This window comes from Plasmodium yoelii (assembly GCF_900002385.2).
Source record: "Plasmodium yoelii strain 17X genome assembly, chromosome: 4".
NCBI classification, from domain to species: Eukaryota; Apicomplexa; class Aconoidasida; order Haemosporida; family Plasmodiidae; genus Plasmodium; species Plasmodium yoelii.
This window is the reverse complement of record NC_036176.2, coordinates 246,918-268,192: the sequence shown is the minus strand read 5'-3', so window position 1 is coordinate 268,192 and position 21,275 is coordinate 246,918. Positions and strand designations below refer to the sequence as shown.

At 21.6% G+C, this 21,275-nt stretch overlaps 4 protein-coding genes across 4 annotated transcripts; all 4 read left to right on the top strand.

Moving 5' to 3' along the window:
• Positions 1–598: 598 nt before the first annotated feature.
• Positions 599–4,807, top strand: PY17X_0403900 (uncharacterized protein; the record flags this gene model as incomplete). Its single annotated transcript, XM_720397.3, has 1 exon — positions 599–4,807. One exon carries the CDS (start codon positions 599–601, stop codon positions 4,805–4,807), a length of 4,209 nt encoding a protein of 1,402 aa, XP_725490.3.
• An 853-nt stretch (positions 4,808–5,660) lies between these two features.
• On the top strand, positions 5,661–7,991 carry PY17X_0403800 (N-ethylmaleimide-sensitive fusion protein, putative; the record flags this gene model as incomplete). Its single annotated transcript, XM_721021.1, has 1 exon — positions 5,661–7,991. The coding sequence occupies one exon, from the start codon at positions 5,661–5,663 to the stop codon at positions 7,989–7,991; it is 2,331 nt and encodes a 776-aa protein (XP_726114.1).
• A 2,842-nt stretch (positions 7,992–10,833) lies between these two features.
• Positions 10,834–14,769, top strand: PY17X_0403700 (uncharacterized protein; the record flags this gene model as incomplete). The annotated part of the gene is made up of 3 exons (XM_724292.2): positions 10,834–14,388; positions 14,488–14,580; positions 14,692–14,769. The coding sequence occupies 3 exons, from the start codon at positions 10,834–10,836 to the stop codon at positions 14,767–14,769; spliced, it is 3,726 nt and encodes a 1,241-aa protein (XP_729385.2).
• Positions 14,770–18,379: 3,610 nt separating this feature from the next.
• On the top strand, positions 18,380–19,801 carry PY17X_0403600 (uncharacterized protein; the record flags this gene model as incomplete). Its single annotated transcript, XM_719100.1, has 1 exon — positions 18,380–19,801. One exon carries the CDS (start codon positions 18,380–18,382, stop codon positions 19,799–19,801), a length of 1,422 nt encoding a protein of 473 aa, XP_724193.1.
• Positions 19,802–21,275: the final 1,474 nt, after the last annotated feature.

Here is a 21,275-nt window from a genome sequence, read left to right as displayed (position 1 = left end):
GTTGTATGAACGGGTATAAATCGTCCATAAAAATTCGATAAATATAATTTGACACTTAATTTTGTATTAAGGAAATAAGGATAATATATATATTATTGGGATAGTTAAAATATGAGAATAATATTTTTCTACAATTTTTTGTTCACATATACATAAAGATAAATAAGGGTCGTAGTGTGATTGAAATGATAAGGTATGTAGAAAAATTGTGGAGATAAGATTTATGGAATATTATATATTTTCTTACATTATTTATAGTATATATTTTTTTTTATTAAGAAAATTATTTCCTATTTTTTAAGTATTGATTTGTTATAGTATAAATGATATAATCGTTTTATTTTCCCTATTTAAACTAATACCATTTATAATCATCCTTATATATAAGAAAAAAATAATAATAAAAAAACGTGAAAAAAAAAAAAAGCGAAAAAAAAAAGTGAAAAAAAAAAAAAAGCGAAAAAAAAAAGTGAAAATTTTTTATTTTGGCTAGCTTGTTAATGCGAAAAAGAGGATTGAAATGGGAAATGAAATAAAATATGTACATACATGAATGTAGATATATGTACAGTGTATATATATGGAAATGTAATTAAAAATGCCTTATACGAAAGGTTATGATAAATGTCTTTATAATTTTGAAGAAAATTTAAAAAAAACATATGACAGAATTAAAAAGATAAAGAAAAATGAAGAAATTGTATATGAACATACAAAGTTAGAAGATAGTGAAATAAAAGAAAAGATCATATATTTGTTAGGTTTAAATTATGGAGAATATATATTATTAAGGGGAAATTTTCGTTTTAGGCTTATAAAAGGGTTAGCTTATTTTAATGGGGAAATATTAAAACCATCTATAGAATATAAAAATGTGAACATACCCGATTTCAGTCCAATGATTAAACTAATAGGCTTAAATGATATGAATGTAAAATGTGAAAATGGAATATTTAAAAGAGTTGTTCATGACACTAGCAAGGATGATAATAAAAACGAAAGAGATAGTCACATTTACAACGGAATTGTTCATAATGTAGAAGTAGAAAATGTAGAAAATGTAGAAAAATGCAATGATTATGATCCTCATATTAGTAAGGGTCGAATGGAAGATAAGAGTGAAAAAGAATTGTCAAATGATGTAAATAAAACTGAAGAATTAAAAGAGGATATAATTAAAAATGGTAATAATAATAAAAATGGTAGTGATAAAAATGGTAGTGATAAAAATGGTAGTGATAAAAATGGTAGTGATAAAAATGGTAGTGATAAAAATGGTAGTGATAAAAATGGTAGTGATAAAAATGGTAGTGATAAAAATGGTAGTGATAAAAATGGTAGTGATAAAAATGGTAGTGATAAAAATGGTAGTGATAAAAATGGTAGTGATAAAAATGGTAGTGATAAAAATGGTAGTGATAAAAATGGTAGTGATAATGATAATGGTAATAATAATGGTAATGATAAAGAATCTGAATATTTCGATATGTGTATGAAAGGGAGCGAAAATATTTTTGAGTGTTCAGAAAATATTTTAGAAAATTATTTATTTTGTTTAAATATGCTAGAAGAAGGTAACATAAAAAAAGGGGAATTTAATGAATATTTAAAAATAAAAAAAACGGAAATGATAAATAATTTTGCAAGTAATTGTATGATGGATACAATAAATTTGTATTTAAAAAATTTCCCTATAGTTATTGCATTTGAAAAAAAAAAAAACTTTTTGTATAATTTATATAATAATAATGATCCTAAAAAAATTATAAATATAACTAATAGTGGAAAAAATAATAGTATATATATTAATACTTATCAAATGTCTTATATAGTCAAAGAATTTATGATCTATATGCACAATAAAAAAAAATACAAAATCGATTATATTTTAAAAAAAGTTGAGGAAGAGAGTATATCTAGGGAATTGCCAACTCAGTTTGGTGATTTAGAAAATAAAAAGGAAGGTGTAGCGAGTTTAAATTGTAAAGAAAGCGAGATAAATTGTAAAGAAAGCGAGATAAATTGTAAAGAAAGCGAGATAAATTTTCGTTCATACAAAAAGTCGAAAGTGGAAAATGTGAAGAATGGAAATGGTTCAGTGGAAGAGGAAAAGACAAATCATAAGGGCGATGAAGATGGTAAAAATTGTGAATATGGTAAAAATTGCGAAGATGGTGAAGATGGTAAAAAACGTGATAACGATTTGAGAGTGAACAAAATAAAAGCACAAGACTATTTAACAAAATTAAAGAAAGATAACATTTTTGACGAAAAATTTGAAAGTAATAAAAATGAAGAGTCAAGATTTGATGGGATTGCCAGTATAATTGTAATGGGTGATAAAGGAAAAGGGAAAAGTTATTTTGTTACAAATTTGATAAATAATTTATTAAATTATAATAAAAATGGAATATTATTATTAGACATAGATGTTGGACAGCCAATTATTGGAATAAGTGGATTCATATCTTTATATAAAACAAAAAGCTCGTTGAATATTTATAATTTTTTTTATCCTAAAAAATTTAAATGTATTAAAAAAATATTTTTTGGAAGTTGTTCAATTATGGATAACCCAAATTTGTTTATTAAATGTTTAGAGGAAATATATAATTATTTGTTTAACGTATATTTGAAAAAAAAGGCTGAAAAGGCTGAAAAAGCTGAAAAAGCTGAAAAAGTTGAAAAAGTTGAAAAAGTTGAAAAAAAAAATATAAGACCATTTTTATACCCATTAGTTGTTAACACATTTGGATGGGTAAAAGATATGGGATTATTTTTGTTAAATTTAAATATTTTATTAAGCAAAGCTGATTTTATTATTCAAATAGATTCATTAAAAATAGAGAAAAAAATGAAACAATTATTTAGTAAAAAAGAATTTTATAAATATATGTTTAACGATTTTTTGATTGTACATAATGACAAAAAGATGGTAGATGTGAAGGATCAAGAAATATATTATGAAAAGGGACAAAAAAAAGTAAAAAATAAATATATTATTTTTAATTTGAATAATAAAAATGTTAATTTAATTGCAAAAAATCATTCTATATTCAATACAATTATTAACTATAATTATGGATTACGTGAATCTGATTTATTGTTTTATGACTGTTCTATGTCTTTTAAAAAAGAAGAAAAAATCGAAAGAGAAATGAAAGATAATAAACATTATGTTAATAAGCAAGTTTATAAAAAAAAAATGTATAACGTAAGTAATACTAATAGTGATAGTAAAAATGGTGCGTCAGATGTTGAACGAGGAAAATGGGGTGATGTAGTTAAACAATATAATGGGTACGGAATTAATGGACAAAATAAAAAAGAGACTAAAGATGTTAATGATTATAGGAAAAATTATTGTTATAAACCTTTGTTAGATTATATAGATAATAGTAGTATATATAAAAATGATCCTGAAAAAAAACACACCAAATATCGTAATTATTTTTATAAACGTTATCGAGGTATTATTAATCCTATGATACATAAATATACAAAAAATGAATCTATAAATTATAATACAAGTGAAATAAATAATTTAAAAAATTCTGAAAAAATACATTATGATAAAAATAAAATAAATACCCAATTTACAGAAAAATGTCCATTTTTAGTGAATAAAAATAATTATGTAGATAATAATGAAAATATAAAAAATTATGATGATTATATTAAAAAGATTGAAAATTATTTTGATAAAAAATGTGTACGAATAATAAATTTTGTAAGTTATAAAAAAAATAATTTTTATGAAAATTTGAATAAACTTAATTTGCAAAATAAAAATATTCCTATACTTGCAAAAAATTTAAGAGCATATCGTTTTTTTTGTTTTTTATTTTTTAAATTTAAAAAAATTATATTTTATTTACATAGTTTTTCATTATATGATGGAATAAATGATTTTTTTATGAAACATGAACATAAAGTAGCTGAATATGTATTTTGTATAATTGTTAAAAATGAAGGGATAAGAAGTAATGATATTTGTCTAAATAATGAGAAGAATCCACAAAATTATAGTTATATGGAAATATTTAATAATAGTTCTATGGAAAAAGAGGAAATAAAATATGATACATTTTGTAGAAACAATATGAAAGAAAATTATGATGTAAATGTTGAAGAGAAATTAAATGGTAATGATGATGATGGTAATGGTGACGATATCGAAATTGAGAGTAGTTATTGGGATGACACTATTTATAAAAATAATTTTTTATTTAATTGTGTTGTATTTGATTTGAAAAATATAAAATTAAGTAATATAGGGTTGAGTAAAAATAGTAATGATATATATGAAGAGGGTAATTTTTTGGCATATAAATATTTTTTTAATAACATTATATGTTTATGTAATGACAATATCGAAAATAATGTATCATCTAACAAAAGTGAAGACAATTCAGGAAACAATAAAAAAGTGAATTATAATATTATTCGTATAGATATAGATACAAATTTTGAAAATATAAATTCGGTTATTAAAAAAACAGAGTTAGAAAAAAATAATGTTAAAATAGTTGAAGTATCAGAACATTTTACACATATAATAACAGGATATATAAAATTAATAAATAATATGCAACTTATAATTTATTTGCCATATTGGTTTAAAGATTTTGACATTCTTAAAAATGTTAATACATTTGTTTCGGGAATTAATCTTATCCCTTATAACATAAATGATATAACTAATAATTATCCTTATTATGTAGATATTGTAACTGCAAAAGAGGATGAAATATTTAAATTTTTAAATGATGAAAAAGATAACGAAATAAAACAAGAGAATACATAAAATTGAAGGGGTGAAATATATCCACTCTTAGGGATGTTATAAATATATTTTCTAAAGTTTAACCATAATTTTGAGTTAAATAAAATATGATAAATGTGTGTATCATATGTAAATAATTATATTAATATTTATATGATAAACTAGCCAAAATAATTTGAATTTGTTTTGGAAATTATGTTTTTATATTAAGCTAAAGTCTAAGCATAAAGACTTTGGGATAAATATATTATGTATGTATTTTTTTGCATTTTTTTGCATTTTTTTTAATTATATTTTTACAATTTTTAATTTGAACTTAATTTTTATAACTAATTTTATTGTTAAATGGTTTTTGACCAATCATAAAAAAAAAAAAAAAAAAAAAAAAAAAAATTAAAAAAAAAAAAAAAAAAAAAAAAAAATAAAAAAAAAAAAATACCATTTATGTGAACAATTTTGAAAAATAAAGGTTTCGTTTTTTAGTATGAAAGGTATATACACATGCTATATTTGTGAACTTAAATTTTTTTTAATTTGCAATAATTGCGAATTTAAATGTTGGGGAAAATGATTTGAATAAAATTCATGTTCAGTCGTGAAATCATAAAGAATATTTTGCGTAAAATTGGAAAAGCTTTTCACAATATTTTGCAAAATTTCAAACAATTCATAAGCATTTTAAATTTGTTAATTTTTTATTTAACGTGGCCACATCGCAAATTGGGCAAGGCTGAAAAGGTTGGAAGGTTGAAAAGGTTGGAAAGGTTGAAAAGGTTGAAAAGGTTGGAAAGGTTGAAAAGGTTGAAAAAATTGGCAAAAATTGGCAAACTTTGGCAAAAATTGGTAAACATTGACAAACTTTTGTAGCCTCGAAATGCCGACAATACAGTTGGTCTGCTGCAAGCTGCAATCTCAAGATCTAGCGCTGAGTAATATTGGATATATAAATAGTGGGGTATATAATAATTTAAAGAAAAAAATAAAATGTAATGAATTATATGGAGAAATTGGAAATTTAGTTTTAATACTAAAAGGAAATGATTATATTGGAGATGATGAAATAGCGTTAAATACATGTCAAAGAGAATTTTCTAGAATCCAGTTAAAAGAAAGAATTGAAATAAATATAATTGATAAAGAAAATAAAAAAGATATTATAAATTTTATACCTATTGATAGTATAGATGTAGAAGTAAATGTTTTTATTAAACCTGATCGTCAAATTGAATTAGAAGATGAAATAGTAGAAACCGTTTTCAAAAAGCATTTTATAAATCATATATTAACAAAAGGACAAATATTAGCATTAAAATGTAATGATATATTATTAAGATGTGTAATTAAAGATATAAAAACAGCTGAATTAGATGAAATAAAAAAATTAAATAAAAATACATCTACAATTGGTTCATATTTTAAATTGGGTGGTGATAGTTATCGAACACAAGATAATATGTATAAAGGAAATTTAAATGAAAGAGGAATTCTTTTTGAAAATACAGAATGTATTTTTACTAGTATAAATGATGGTAAATTATTTATAGAATCAAAAAAAGTTTTAAAAAAAAATATTATAAAAAGTAATTTTAATTTTGAAGAATTAGGTATAGGAGCGTTAGATGATGAATTTAAAATAATATTTCGAAGAACATTTGCAAGTAGAATATATCCAAATTATATAATAAAGCAATTAGGAATTAAACATGTAAAGGGTATGATATTATATGGTCCTCCTGGTACAGGTAAAACTCTAATAGCTCGACAAATTGGTAAAACATTGAATGCTAGAGAACCTAAAATTATTAATGGACCGGAAATATTAAATAAATATGTAGGTCAATCAGAAGAAAATATTCGTAATTTATTTAAAGATGCAGAATTAGAATATAAACAATCTGGAGAAAATTCATTATTACATATTATTATATTAGATGAAATAGATGCAATTTGTCGACAAAGAGGTAGTGGTGCATCTACTGGGTCAGGAGTAAATGATAGCATAGTTAATCAATTATTATCAAAAATAGATGGAGTTAACAGTTTAAATAATATATTATTAATCGGAATGACAAATAGAATAGATCTAATAGATGAAGCATTATTAAGACCAGGTCGATTTGAATTACATATTGAAATATCATTACCAAATAAAGAAGGTAGAATCCAAATATTAAATATTCATACAAAAAATATGAGACAAAATAATAAGTTAAGTGCAGATGTAAATATAGAAGAATTAGCTGAAAGAACCCCAAATTTTTCAGGTGCAGAAATTGAAGGGTTAGTAAGAAATACAGTATCATATGCATTTGAAAGACATATAAATTTTAACGATTTAACAAAACCTATAAATGTAGATGATATTATGATATCTAAAAATGATTTTTTGAATGCATTAAAAGAAACGAAACCAGCATTTGGAGCTGAAGAAGATATTATAGATAATTTATTATCGAATGGAATAATAAATTATGGTAGTCAATATGAAAATATTGAAAATACATGTAAATTATTAATTAAACAGGTGATTGATAATTCTAATACAAATTTAATGAGTGTATTGTTACATGGGGAAAGTGGGTCAGGTAAAACTACTATAGCAGCTTATATGGCTAAATGTGCAAATTTTCATTTTACAAAATATATAACCCCCGAAAATTTAATAGGTTATTCAGAAAGCGGAAGAATAAATTATATAAATAAAATTTTTGAAGATGCATATAAAACACCATTATCTTTAGTTATATTAGATAATATTGAAAGATTAATTGATTATACTAGGATTGGTCCACGATTTAGTAATTCTATTTTACAAGCAATTATGGTTTTAATAAAAAAGAAACCCAAAAAAGAAAATCAGAAAATATTAATAATATGTACTACATCAGAATACCAATTTATGAAAGATGTTGGGTTAGTTAAGAATTTTTATGTAAATATACAAGTACCAATGTTAAATTCAAGTATTGCCATAAAAAATGTATTACAAAATAGGAATAAAAATAATAAAGATTTTCCAGAAAATGAAATATTAAAAATAACAGAATCTAATATTATTAAAAGTATATCTATTAAAAATTTGTTAATGATTAAAGATATGGCATCAGAAGCTGCATCAGATTGTAACTCAGTTATTACAAGTGAAATTTTTTTGAAAGCATATAATGATTGTGGTATTTTTTTTGAGGATGATTCATATTACTAAATTTTTGTAAAATATTCAATATTGGGTTTTATGTGTATAGAGATTTAAGACATTTTATGTTAGTTTCTTATTAAACTGGGTTAATGTTAGATGTATCGATTCTAAAATAGAACCCGCTGTATGAAATGATGTAGTTATATCCGAGCTTCCGTTTTTGTATGACCAATGTGCATGTGCATGGGCATATACATGTAGAGTGGGTGAATAATATACTTATGCAAATTTATAAATTTATATTTTATTTTGTTGTGCTTTATACGAACAAAAGTTATGCATATTGTGTACATATGGAGTAAGAACTGAAAATTAACTAATTAAAAATAAAGAAAAATAAATATAGATAAAGGTGTGTAAAATTGTATAAGATAGTCAAAGGAAATGGTACATTGTGCTAAATAATGTCATGTTGATACATCTGTTGGCGGTTTTATTTGTATGTAGTAATGTTGATATTATATATAAATGGGGTCATGCATAAATAGGGTCATATAAATGGGGTCGTATAAATGAGGTCGTGTATAAAACATTTTTAAATTTGGGGTTTATACTAAGTTTGAAGAATGAATAACAGAAAGAGAGGTTAAAAGTTGGTAGAAAAAACTTGTGGAATAAAAAGAGATTATGAAATAAGCATTTGCATTTGCATATGCATTTGCATATTCATGTGTGGGAATAAGATATTTTATCGAACAAATTATTGTGTGGAAAATAAATTTTTGATGATTTAAATTTATAAGTTATTGTATAAGTGTACTAACAGAATAGGGTAAATAGAATTAAGGTGTTCTTTGGATTATTTATTTTTTTATAAACAGATTAAGATATGTTTGTATTTGTGTACGTATTTGTTATGTATGTATTTTTATGCCAAAATATGTTTAATTCGTTTGTAAAATTTTGTGTTTTTTTTTTTTTTTATTCAAATATATTCGAACAAAATAAGTGTGTCAAAAATATTTGTGAAAAAAAAAAATGGAATATTTTTCTCAAAATATATATATTATATATGTGAATAATAAAAATAAAATAATAGTATAAGAAAAAAAAAATAGGTTAATAAAAAAAAATATGGAAAAGTAAAATAGCAAGCCCCCCTCCCCCAAAAAAAAAAAAAAAAAAAATAAACGCAATGTAAATAAAATTTGCTTATAAATATGAATGGGAAAAGATAGGGCAATTATTTAAAATGTGAAAAAAAAAATGTATAGTATTTTTAATATATGCAAAAAATATGCGTGTGATTTTGTGCTTATATATGGTATTTATATTTATGTACTATATATTTGTATATGAGATTTATCATCCATATAAATTATTGTTATATTTTATCGCTACTAATCTATTATTTTTTATGTGTTTTTTCCTTCACACTTTTTTTAATAGTATTTTCATAATTTTTATTCTATAATCATAATTTTTTTTATATTTCATTTGGGTAAATAAAATTATAATAGAATAGTAATATATAGTGTATAGATATAACAATATATATTTAAACTCATAAAAAAATGTAAGTTAATAATAGATAGTGATATATATTATATTTAGCATGTATATATCTTTTTATGAGAATATTTAGCATTCCAATGTAAAGAATTTACACTGTTAATTTTATATTTTTGCATACATAAAAATAATATATGTAAAATGTTATATATATTTTAAAGAGTACATAAATTTACATATTATTTTGTATATTATTATTATTTTACATTTAGGAAAAGTTATTGTAATTTTTAATTTTCATTTTTCTATATTTCTTTTATTATTTTTTTAATATTGTACAGGTTATAAACCTTTTGTATGTATGTATTATACACGCATATAATCTTATGAAATAAATTTAGTAAACAGGTATGTTCATGCTATGTGTAGTATAATAATTGGATGTATATAATTGGAATATACATATATATATATATATATATACGTATGCGTGTATGTGTGAATTTATGTATATATTATGTTTGTATTTTGTGTATTAAAGATATTGCAAGTTTAAATTAAGAGTACGTTTTATTATTAAAATAGTATATTCTTTTGTATATTATTAAATAAAACGGCTAGTAAAATATAAGTTATATATATATGCCTTGTACATGTTAAATATATTAAGTTTTTGTAATATTATATTTTTTTATTTCATTTTTGTTATATTAACTTATATTTTTCTTTCTTTATTTTATATATTTTATATATTTTATTTATTTTATTAATTTTAGTTTTATTTATCATTTCTTTTGTATAATATCAATACACTATAAAATATATGTATATGCATTGTTTATGTTAAAAAAAAAAAAAAAACGATAAGTTACATGAAATAAGCAAAAACGATAAGTTGCATGAAATAAGCAAAAACGATAAGTTACATGAAATAAGCAAAAACAACTAATTGAATGCATATATATATATAATGTGCGAATTTGAGAATAGTGGACGTGTATTTTAGTAATTTATTTATGATATGGAGATTTTGTTTTTATAATTCCAAAAAATAAGGGCAAAAAATATATGTGAAAAATAAATATCAATAGAATTGCAATAGCAATAGAATTGCAATAGCAAATTTGAATTAACTAATATACATACACATATATATATATATACATACATATATATATATATACAAGGAATTAATTTTTTCCCTTTAAATTTATACGGTTTTAAAATCGAGTACAATTGCGTGCACACATATAGCTATGCAAATTGTGATTGTTCAAAAATAAAAAGATTAGGAAGTAAAATAAAACAGAATAAAACAGAATAAAATAGAATAGAATAAAATCAGAATAGGAAGCCGATTGGTATTGTGTTATTTTTTTATAAATATTTGGAAAAAATGGAAAATGAACAATTCAACCCCCTGTCATTATTAGACAAAAATCAGCCATTTGATGCTGATAAGTTGAAATTGTTAGATAATATAGTTGAGGCTCTTTTAGATACAAAAGATAAAAATAGAAGAGATTTCGCTCAAAATTTACTAAACCAATTTAAAATGTTAGATAATTCATGGAGATCTGTTTCAGTTATATTAGATCATAGTGAAAATGTGAATACGAAATTTTATGGTTTGCAAATATTAGAAGAATGTATAAATAATAAATGGAATATTTTACCAGAAGAAGAAAGAGAAGGGATGAAAAATTTTATTGCGTGTTATACAATTACTATGTCAACAGAAGGAACCACAATTGGAATTGATAGACACTTATTAAATAAATTAGATGAAACTTTGATACAAATTGTTAAAAAAGAATGGCCAGATTCTTGGTCAAGTTTTATACCAGATATTGTAAATTCAGCAAAATTAAATCAGAATGTTTGTGAGAATAATATGAAATTATTAAATATGTTAAGTGAAGAAGTTTTTGAATTTGGAAATGAAACGTTAGTACAAAAAAAAAAAGAAAAATTACGAAATGAATATGCTAGTCAATTCCAAAAAGTATATGATTTATGTTTATATATATTAGAAGCTAATATATGTAATAAAAGAAGTACAAATAGTTCATTGATTAAACAAACATTAATTTGTTTATCTAATTTTTTTAAATGGATACCTTTATCATATATATTTGAAAAATATAAATTTAATAATAATGATGTTCAAATTATAGATTTATTATTTGATCATTTTTGGGATGATATATCATATAAAATAGAATGTGTAAAATGTATACAAGAAATCGTTATGTTAAAAATGGATGAAAAAAATTTATTATATTATGAAAATGTATTTATAAATTTATGGACCAAATTAGTAAATAAAATAAAATATTTACCTAATGTTAATGAAATGAAAAATATTCCTCCTGAATTTAAAATATTTTGGGAACAATATTATTTACAAATATCTATTTGTTTAACAAATTTTTTGAAAAATTATAGAGAAACTATTATTGAAAAAAATAATAACACTAATGATATTAATGCTGTTTTTAAATTTTTGCATATGTTATCAAATAGTAATATGGATGAAGTTTTTTTAATAATAGTTGATTATTACAACGTTTTTACTGAACAGTTAATAAGAGAATTGATAGGAAGGTTGGAAGAAGAAAATAGTATAAAAAATAAATGTATAAATTCAAATAATAATATTCAAACAAATTTAACAAATGGTATGAATAACAATTCTGGGTTTAATATAGGGTTAGAAAGCGGTGGTTTAAATAATCGAAAAGTTTATAGTTTTGCTACAATGCATAGTTTAGGAATTGGAAATAATAATGTTGGTAATGAAAATAGTATTATAAATATAAATGAATATTCATCTATTTTAGATAAAATTGATTTAACACAATCTGATATTAAAAAAATATGTCCAAGAATAAAATTATATGAATTTATATTAAATGATATTCGAAGAACTATTATTGAAAAAATGGCTAAACCCCAAGAAATATATATTTCTTATGATAATGAAACAGGAGAAGTAGTAAGAGATTTTGAACCGGATACGACTGAAATATCTTTATATAATACAATGAAAACTACATTAGTATATTTAACTTATTTAGGATCTGAAAAAACAATAGAATTAATTGTAGAACTTTTAAATAAAGAATCTGAAAAATCATTAAAAAATACAAATAAAAATGAACAATGGAATAGTACAAAAACAAACAGAATTAGTTATGCTGTTGGGTCTATATCAATGTGTATGACTCTAAAAAAAGAACAAGATTTTTTAATGTACATTTTGAGAATTTATTTACATATGATAGAAGTTAAAAATGGAGAAGAAAATAGAGCTATACTTGCTTCATGTGTTATGTATATAGTTAGTCAATATCATCGTTTTTTAAAATTACATTGGAGATTTTTAAAAACTGTTATGAAAAAATTATTTGAATTTGCAGAAAATGAAAAAGTACAAGATATGGCAGCTGAAACGATATTAAAAATATGTAAACAATGTAAAAATGTGATTGCAAAAAATAATAATAGTACAGATAGTAATGGTAATAATGTTGAGTCTTTTTTTAGTATTTTTATAAAATTTCATAATAATATAATGCACAAATTACCTGAAAAATTAAATTTATTATTATATGAAGCTATTGCACATGTTATTTCATGTTTTCCATATGATGAAAAACAAGAGAGTATCAAAATTCTTATGAACAAGTTAATGTCTTTATGGAACGATTTGATATATTCAAATAATAATTTAAAAAATATAAATGCATTAAATAATGGTGGTAGTGGTAATATTATGGATGCTGATTTTAAGAATTTAGAACATTTATGTAATTATGAAAATTCAAAATTAATTATAACATTTGTAAGAGTTAATTGTCGTTTGGCATATGCATTATCTTATTTTTATTATGAACAATTAAATTTAGTTTTTTTTGATTTTTTAAAAATATATCAATTATATAGTAAATATATTAATATGGAAGTTGAAGCAAATGGTACAAAACGAATAAAGCATGCACAATTTCGAAATTTATTTTTAATGAAAAGAGAATTTTTACATTTAATAGAAACAACTATTGAAAGAAGTTGTTATAATATTCAAGAATTAGAAGAAGCTTTATTAAAAAGAGAACAAAAAAAAATGAAAAATGAAATTGATGAATCTATAGATGTACATCTACCAACTGTTGAAGAAGCTAAACAAATAAATTTTCAAATGACTAGTAATATATTAAATGTTTTATTAGAAACTATTTTAGTTGATTATAGAGATAGTAATCCTCATATTAAAGATGCTGAAGTATTTTCTTTATTATCAACTGTTTTTAAAAAAATAGAAAATGTTACATGCCCTATTTTACCAACTGTATTAAATTATGTATTATTACCAACTATAGATATGATAAAAAATGATTTTTCTTCATATCCTGAGCATAGAGAAAAATTTTATAATTTTTTAGATGCATGTGTTAGACATTGTTTTGATTATTTATTTACATTAGATTCAGAAATATTTAATACATTTATACAATCTTTATTATGGGCTATAAAACATGAGCATCCATCAGTTGCAGATCATGGATTAAAAATTACACATCAATTTCTTCATAATGTGATTGTAAAAAAAAAAGAATATTTAGATGAATTTTGTAAAGCTTTTTATTATATTATATTAAATGAAGTATTCAAAACATTAACAGATTCTTTTCACAAATCTGGTTTTCATTACCAAACAATTATATTAATGAATTTATTAAGATTATTAGAATTTGAGGTTATAAATATTCCAGAGGCAGAAATTACTAAGCCACATATAATAAAGCATGTTCAAACTTTTTTAACCCAATCTTTTGAAAATCTGAATCAAAAGCAAATTGAAACTTTTTCAGTGGACATGTTTAACTTTTGTGTCGAATCTCCTCTCACATTCAGATCCTTTGTGCGCGATTTGCTAATATCGTTGAAGGTTAGTTGGCTAAGTGAATCCCATCACGTTTTGAATCGTTTTGATTCGTTTTGATTCCATTCCCTCTTCTCACTTCGTTTCTATTTCGTTTTCTTTCAGGAATTTTCTACAAACCAAGACGAACTGTATGAAGCTGACAGACAAGAAGCTTTACAGAGAGCAAAGATGGCAGAAGACAACAAACTGATAAAGGTATTCAAAAGATACACTTCACATTTGTGTTAAGCGAATATTACATGCATTTTTTTATCATTTTATCATTTTATTTTATCATTTTATTTTATCATTTTATTTTTAAATCAGTTGAGAGGATTAATGAAAGAAGACGTACCATCATTTTCGGCCATTGATGTAGATGATGAATGTATAAATGTGGAATAAAAATTATTATACCTAAAAAAAAATGTTCATCATGATTTTGTTATTATTGCCTTGTGGGTCACATATATATACTTTTCATATTTTTTCATATTTTTTTCATTATTATAATACTATTTTTTAAAAATTATTTTGGTTAATTTTTTAAAATTTTTTTTAATATATACATTTTATTTATTTTATTTTATTTTATTTTTTTAAAAGTCTTATATGATTAAAATGGTAAACATATATGCATATGCATGTAATGGTGAAACATACACATATTAGTGCGGATATGTGTGAATGGTTACATGCATAAATTGTATTTATGTGAAATATAAATATATACATATTTATTCATTTCGTATGCATATAATGACTTATTAATTTATGCAATAGTGGTTACCACCTTGTATTATTTTATTAACGGTTAATCTTTTATTATATTTTTAGCATAAACTTTATATGAACAAATTCTATATCCATTATATTTACAATATGCTTATTTTATATATCTCACGATTTTTCCAGTTTAAATAATTTTAAAATAAAAAACAAATTTAATCAATATAGTTCTCTCTATATATATAAGGGGGGAAAAGAAATAAATTTTTTATTATGATGGTATATTTTTCCATTTTTTTAAGATATGTACTATTATTTTAATGTTTCTTTTTAAGTTCATATGTTTTAAAAGAATGATTGAAGACAACATAAATGTGGTTGAATATTTTTTTTAAGATATTAAAAGATCTATTATTTATAAAGCCATTTTTATATTTTTTATTAACCGTTTTTTTTTTTTTTTTTTTTACTGAAATATTTGCAAAGAAATATGTGTTGTTTTTTTCAATATGTATATATTTTGAATGTTCACTTAAAAAGAGGTACCTATTTAAATTATGTTATATATATTTTTTCCCATATTGATCTTATAAAGAATGAAGAAAAAAATAAATGTCATATTTTTGAAATTTATATAGTAAGACAATCAAAATTTTATATTTATTTGTCTAAAATGGTGCTAAAATAATATAAATGTTTATAAAAATTTGATATGTGCACATTATATATAATATGTGCATGTATACAAATAGTGTATGTGTTTTTTGAAGCTGCATAAATTAGCTAATTTTAGGTCTTTTATAAAACTGCTCTATTTTTGTTTTTCCCTTAACAGTTTTATTTAATATTTATAAAATAGTATAATGTTATGCTTATTTATTTATTTTTTTTTTTTTTTTTTTTTTACATTTTTGGCAACTTGAAATTTTTAACTTTTAAAGTGCAAATAAAATATCAATGAACTATAGCTATATATATGAATAATTTTTTTTAACTCCATTTTTATCTTTTGTATATTATGTATATCGTATTTTTTTTTTTTTTACTATTGTTTTGATTATTTAAATTTATTAAATAAAATTAATGCATGAATATTATAATTTGACAAATGAAATAAATATGCATTATATATATATATTGTTATTTTTTTTACTTGATGTTTTTTCTCTATTAATATTAAATGTAATAAATTAATATGTAGTTTCTATGTACAAATATTCGTATATTGTTTGCATATAAATAAAATTTATGCAAATTAAAAATTATAATTTTTTTTATAAAATTGCTGATTTCGTTTTGTTTTTTTTTTTATTATATATTACCGATTTTATTTGTTTGTTTTTCTGCTTTTTTAATGGCAAAATAATATTTATTATGATTATTTTTATTTAATTATATATACTTTTCAAGAATTAATTCTTTTCATATTAAGCATGTTTTTAGGGTTATAAAAGGAAAATTATTATTGTAGTATATATAAGCTTTTCATTGATAAAATTTGTTATATATATATTAAATGCGCAAAATATTGTTATATAGATATTAATAGTTGTAGATAAATAGCAAATAAATAAATAGATACACAAATAAAGATACATACATAAATAGATACATGCATAAATAGATACATACATAAATAGATACATGCATAAATAGATACATACATAAATAGATACATACATAAATAGATACATACACAAATAGATAGATACATACATGCATACCTGGAAAGAGAACAAATATTTATGTATGGATATCAAAACAATATATTTTGTTTTATATATATTTCGGTGATTAAAACATAAATTGATTTTTCATCTTCTTGGTGTTCTCTTACTATATTGGGATATTCTACAAAAATAATTATATTATGTATATGTTTTAAAATTATAAAACTAATTACGATATCTTGTGCAAACAGATATGAATTTGCAACGTTATATTCCTGATATTATTAATTCGGAAATAATCTATATTTACATATGTATATATATTGTATATACAAATGTTAATAAAAATAAAAAGAATAACAAATGAAGAGATAAGAACGAAAAAAAATATGAATATATTATTTATTTCAGGTTAATAAAGTATTATTTTAAAAATAAATGAGTGAAGGGAACAGCATAAGTTATACTTGAATTTTATTTAAATTTATTTCAGTTATTACATATATTTAATAAAATTTAAATAATTTATAAAGGAATTAAAAAAAAAAAAAAGACACCTAAATTACAATTTTTAATTTTTTAAAATATCGTATTTTTGGATATTTCATGTAAAAATTTGAATACAACAACCCCTCACACCATCACCATATCCTTATCCCGAAAGAGCAATATAAAAATATATTATACTTAAATTTTTTTTTATATATTTTGAAGTTAATTATTGTTTTAGGTTATATAAAAGTGTGTGTGTGCACATACTATAACGGGGTAAACCAGCATTCTTAATTATATATATATATATATATTATATATATATGCACATGCATGTAAAAAGCATATTTGTACCTTTTTAGTTATTTAATTCATAATTATTTGAATAATTACAAGAATAAGAGAAATAAAAAATTCGGAAAGCAAAAAAGAGAGGGGATAGGGTATAAATGTGTATTGATCTATTTATAGATTTTATTAACCCGTGAATGTGTATCAGTATACCAATCTATATACATAAAAATTGCATATACATATGTGCATACAATTTTGATCCCTTAATAATCTCTAATGGTATTTGTGTCCGTAATTTCGCACATAAAAGAGGGGATATAATTTGAGTAAGCCAAAAAGAATAAAATTTAAATTGTCCTAGAATGTGTATAAAATAAATATAGCAATAATATTAGCAATTTTGAGAATTGTATATGTAATAAATAAGGAAAAGTCTATACTCTCCAGAAAAATAAAAGATAATTGATTTTATTATTCGAATAAAAAAATATATTTAAGCAGGATTCATATGATAGTATATAATAAAAATTGAAAGAGATATATAAAATTTGAAACGCAATATTTTATAAAAAAAAAAAATTTTATTTTGTAGTATATAAAAATTATAACGATTTTTTGACTAGCCACTATAATTAATGTATATGATTGACATATCTGTTAATAATTATACATTTATTGAAAAAGATAAAAAATATAAAATAACAAAAAAGAAAAATCGTAACAATTTAAATCATTTTATACGGATATATAGACACGTATGAATGTTAACAAGTGCATATATTAAGTTCATTACATTTTGTACATAAATATAAATAAAAAATAGTTTGAAAATGAAAAAATATCCATTAATAAATCACGCATCAAATCAAAAAGGTTTAAAGGACCAAAATAGAATGGGTCCAGGAAATAATAACACTGGGAAATTTCGTGATACTAAGCAGTATAATCATAATGGAAACAATAATATGAATAAAATGAATATGAGCAAAATACATATGAACAATAGCATGTACAATAATAATAATAATAATAATAATAACAATAATAATAATAACAATAGTGGGGATAATGGGAACAATGTGAATAGTATAAAAAACAATAACAATTCACTAGGGTTATATATTGATAACCCTCAAAATGCATTTATTTTTGACGAAAACGATTTAAAAACATTATTTTCATATTATAAAGGTGCAAAAAGCATAAGAATATTAAATGATAAAGCAGCAGCTCAAATAACATTTAACGACCCAAATATGATACAACAAGTAAGAAAAGATATTAACGGATTAACAATTAACGATATCGGTACTATTAGGTGCATTATACTTAATGAAGGGAAAGTGATTGAACAATTTCTTCCATTTTCTGCTAATGATCCAACTAATGTTCAGAATAAATCAAATAATGGAAACCAAGATAATGAAAATACAGTTAATATGTTGAAGAAGCTAGCTAATTTATTACAAAATAATGGAGTAAAAAACAATGATGAAAATAATAGTGGAAATATTAATAGTGGAAACAGTGGAGGGGTAAATGATATTTCACGAATTAATGGAAATGGAAGTATGATGAATAATCCACAAAATGGAAGAAATAAAAATAATGAAAATATAAATAATATGTTTACAAAAAATCAAGTTAAAAATAAAATGTCAAATCATTCTAATTATAACAATATGAATTCTAATTTTAATCAAAATAATAATATAAAAAATGAACATAATGATAATCCATATGCTACTAAAAGATTAAGTAGATTTGAATTAATTGATATATTTGGGTATCCAACAGAATTTGATGTTATGAAAAAAATATTAGGTTTGAATAATTGCAATATATTATATGTAAATGAAAATACGAATAATAAATTGTCGATAGAAATAAAAGGAAAAGCATTAAATGAAGCCCCAATTGTTGAAAGGATGCATATATCAGTTATAGGAGATGATTTAGTTTTATATAAAAAAGGAATTGAATTATTAGTACAATTGTTAAATTCGATATTTCAAGAATTTTGTATTTTTTGTAATGAAAATAATTATCAAATACCAGAAAATTTATCTTTTAAAAGACATGAATATATGTACAAATCTGATGGTTCTACAAAATATGTAGGTTTTAAAGATACATGGAATGCTGGTAAGGATAATTATATAAATGATTATTCTTTTAAGAAAAATAAAAATTTAGTAAAAAATGAAAAGGAAAAGAGAAATCATAACTCATTTGGTGGCTATTTTAACTAAACCATGAAAAAAAAAAAAAAAAAAAAATTCTGTTATAAAAGGATGATTGGTTTTATTTCAATGTATTATGTAGTATACTGCCACTTAAAGTTGGGGGAAATGTCATATAGAATTCATATAATTAGAATACAAAAGAAGGGGATATTAAAAAGTGTTTTCATTATAATATTGTTTTAACATTATAATTTGTACTAATAGAAATATTTCATGTATATATTTATGCGAAATTATGGAGGTACCTAATATTTCTGCGTTATAATATTTGACTGTTTTAATTAATATATAATGTTGAAATTTTTTCATAAATAGTGAAAATATTATTTATTAAGAAAACATAAATTTATATGCACCAGATTATGTAAATTGAATAACATGTTTGCATATATCTGTACATGATTTGTTTTTTCTTATTTGTAGATTTTTTAATTGTATACTTGTGTTTTATCTGTATTTTTAATAAAGTTTACCTAATTTAGAATGAGCGATATATGTTATTATACGTTCATTATTTATTTTTTTTGAGTAATATAATTATTTCCATCCTATATTTTTTATTCGATATTTTGCTGTATGCACACATATATGCATCATGTGTGTGTGCTTTCGTTCAATTTTATTCATTTATTCATTTATTCATTTATTTATTTATTCATTTATTCATCTATTATTCATTTATTCATCTATTATTCATTTATTTATTAATTTTTAAATAAATACACATTTCGATATAGGATTACATATCCATTCAAAAAAAAACTTAAAATTTTTAAAAATTTATCTGTTATAATAATACCAAATTATGGCATTTATTTATGACCATATATGTTTGATAAATTCCATATGAGACACACATGTAAATATATTCTTTTTGTAAAAAAAAATAAATTTCATAAAATTTTGATATCCCTTAATACAACCTGTTTTATAGAGTTTTGTTAAAATATTATAGATAAAAAGGGATAACTAAAATATGTGCTAGTTTTACATTTTTAAGAAATATACACAATGAAAATTATCATTTTATTGAAAAAAATAAATGGTTAGTTGAAAAGGTTGACAACAATTGCTGTTGCCATTATGTCCATTCTTATTACAGCCACGGCATGCTGTTATAACCTTCTTCTTATTATTATTATTATTACTACTATTATTATTACTACTACTATTATTATTATTATTATTACTACTACTATTATTATTATTATTTGATTAATTTTAAAATAGTATATCCCTCGAAATAATTTACAAAAAATAAATTTATATTTTTTAAACAAATGTATACTCAACTTATTGTTGTTATAATACAAAAAAAAATATTTATATACTTTGTGCAATGTACATAATGTTACGTGTATATTAAATATTAACTAAGTGGTGAAAATAAATTTATAAATATACAATATATACATATTTATAATTTTTTTTCAAGTTAAATTATTTTAATTTTTTTTTTTTTACAATTCTTTAATTTTTT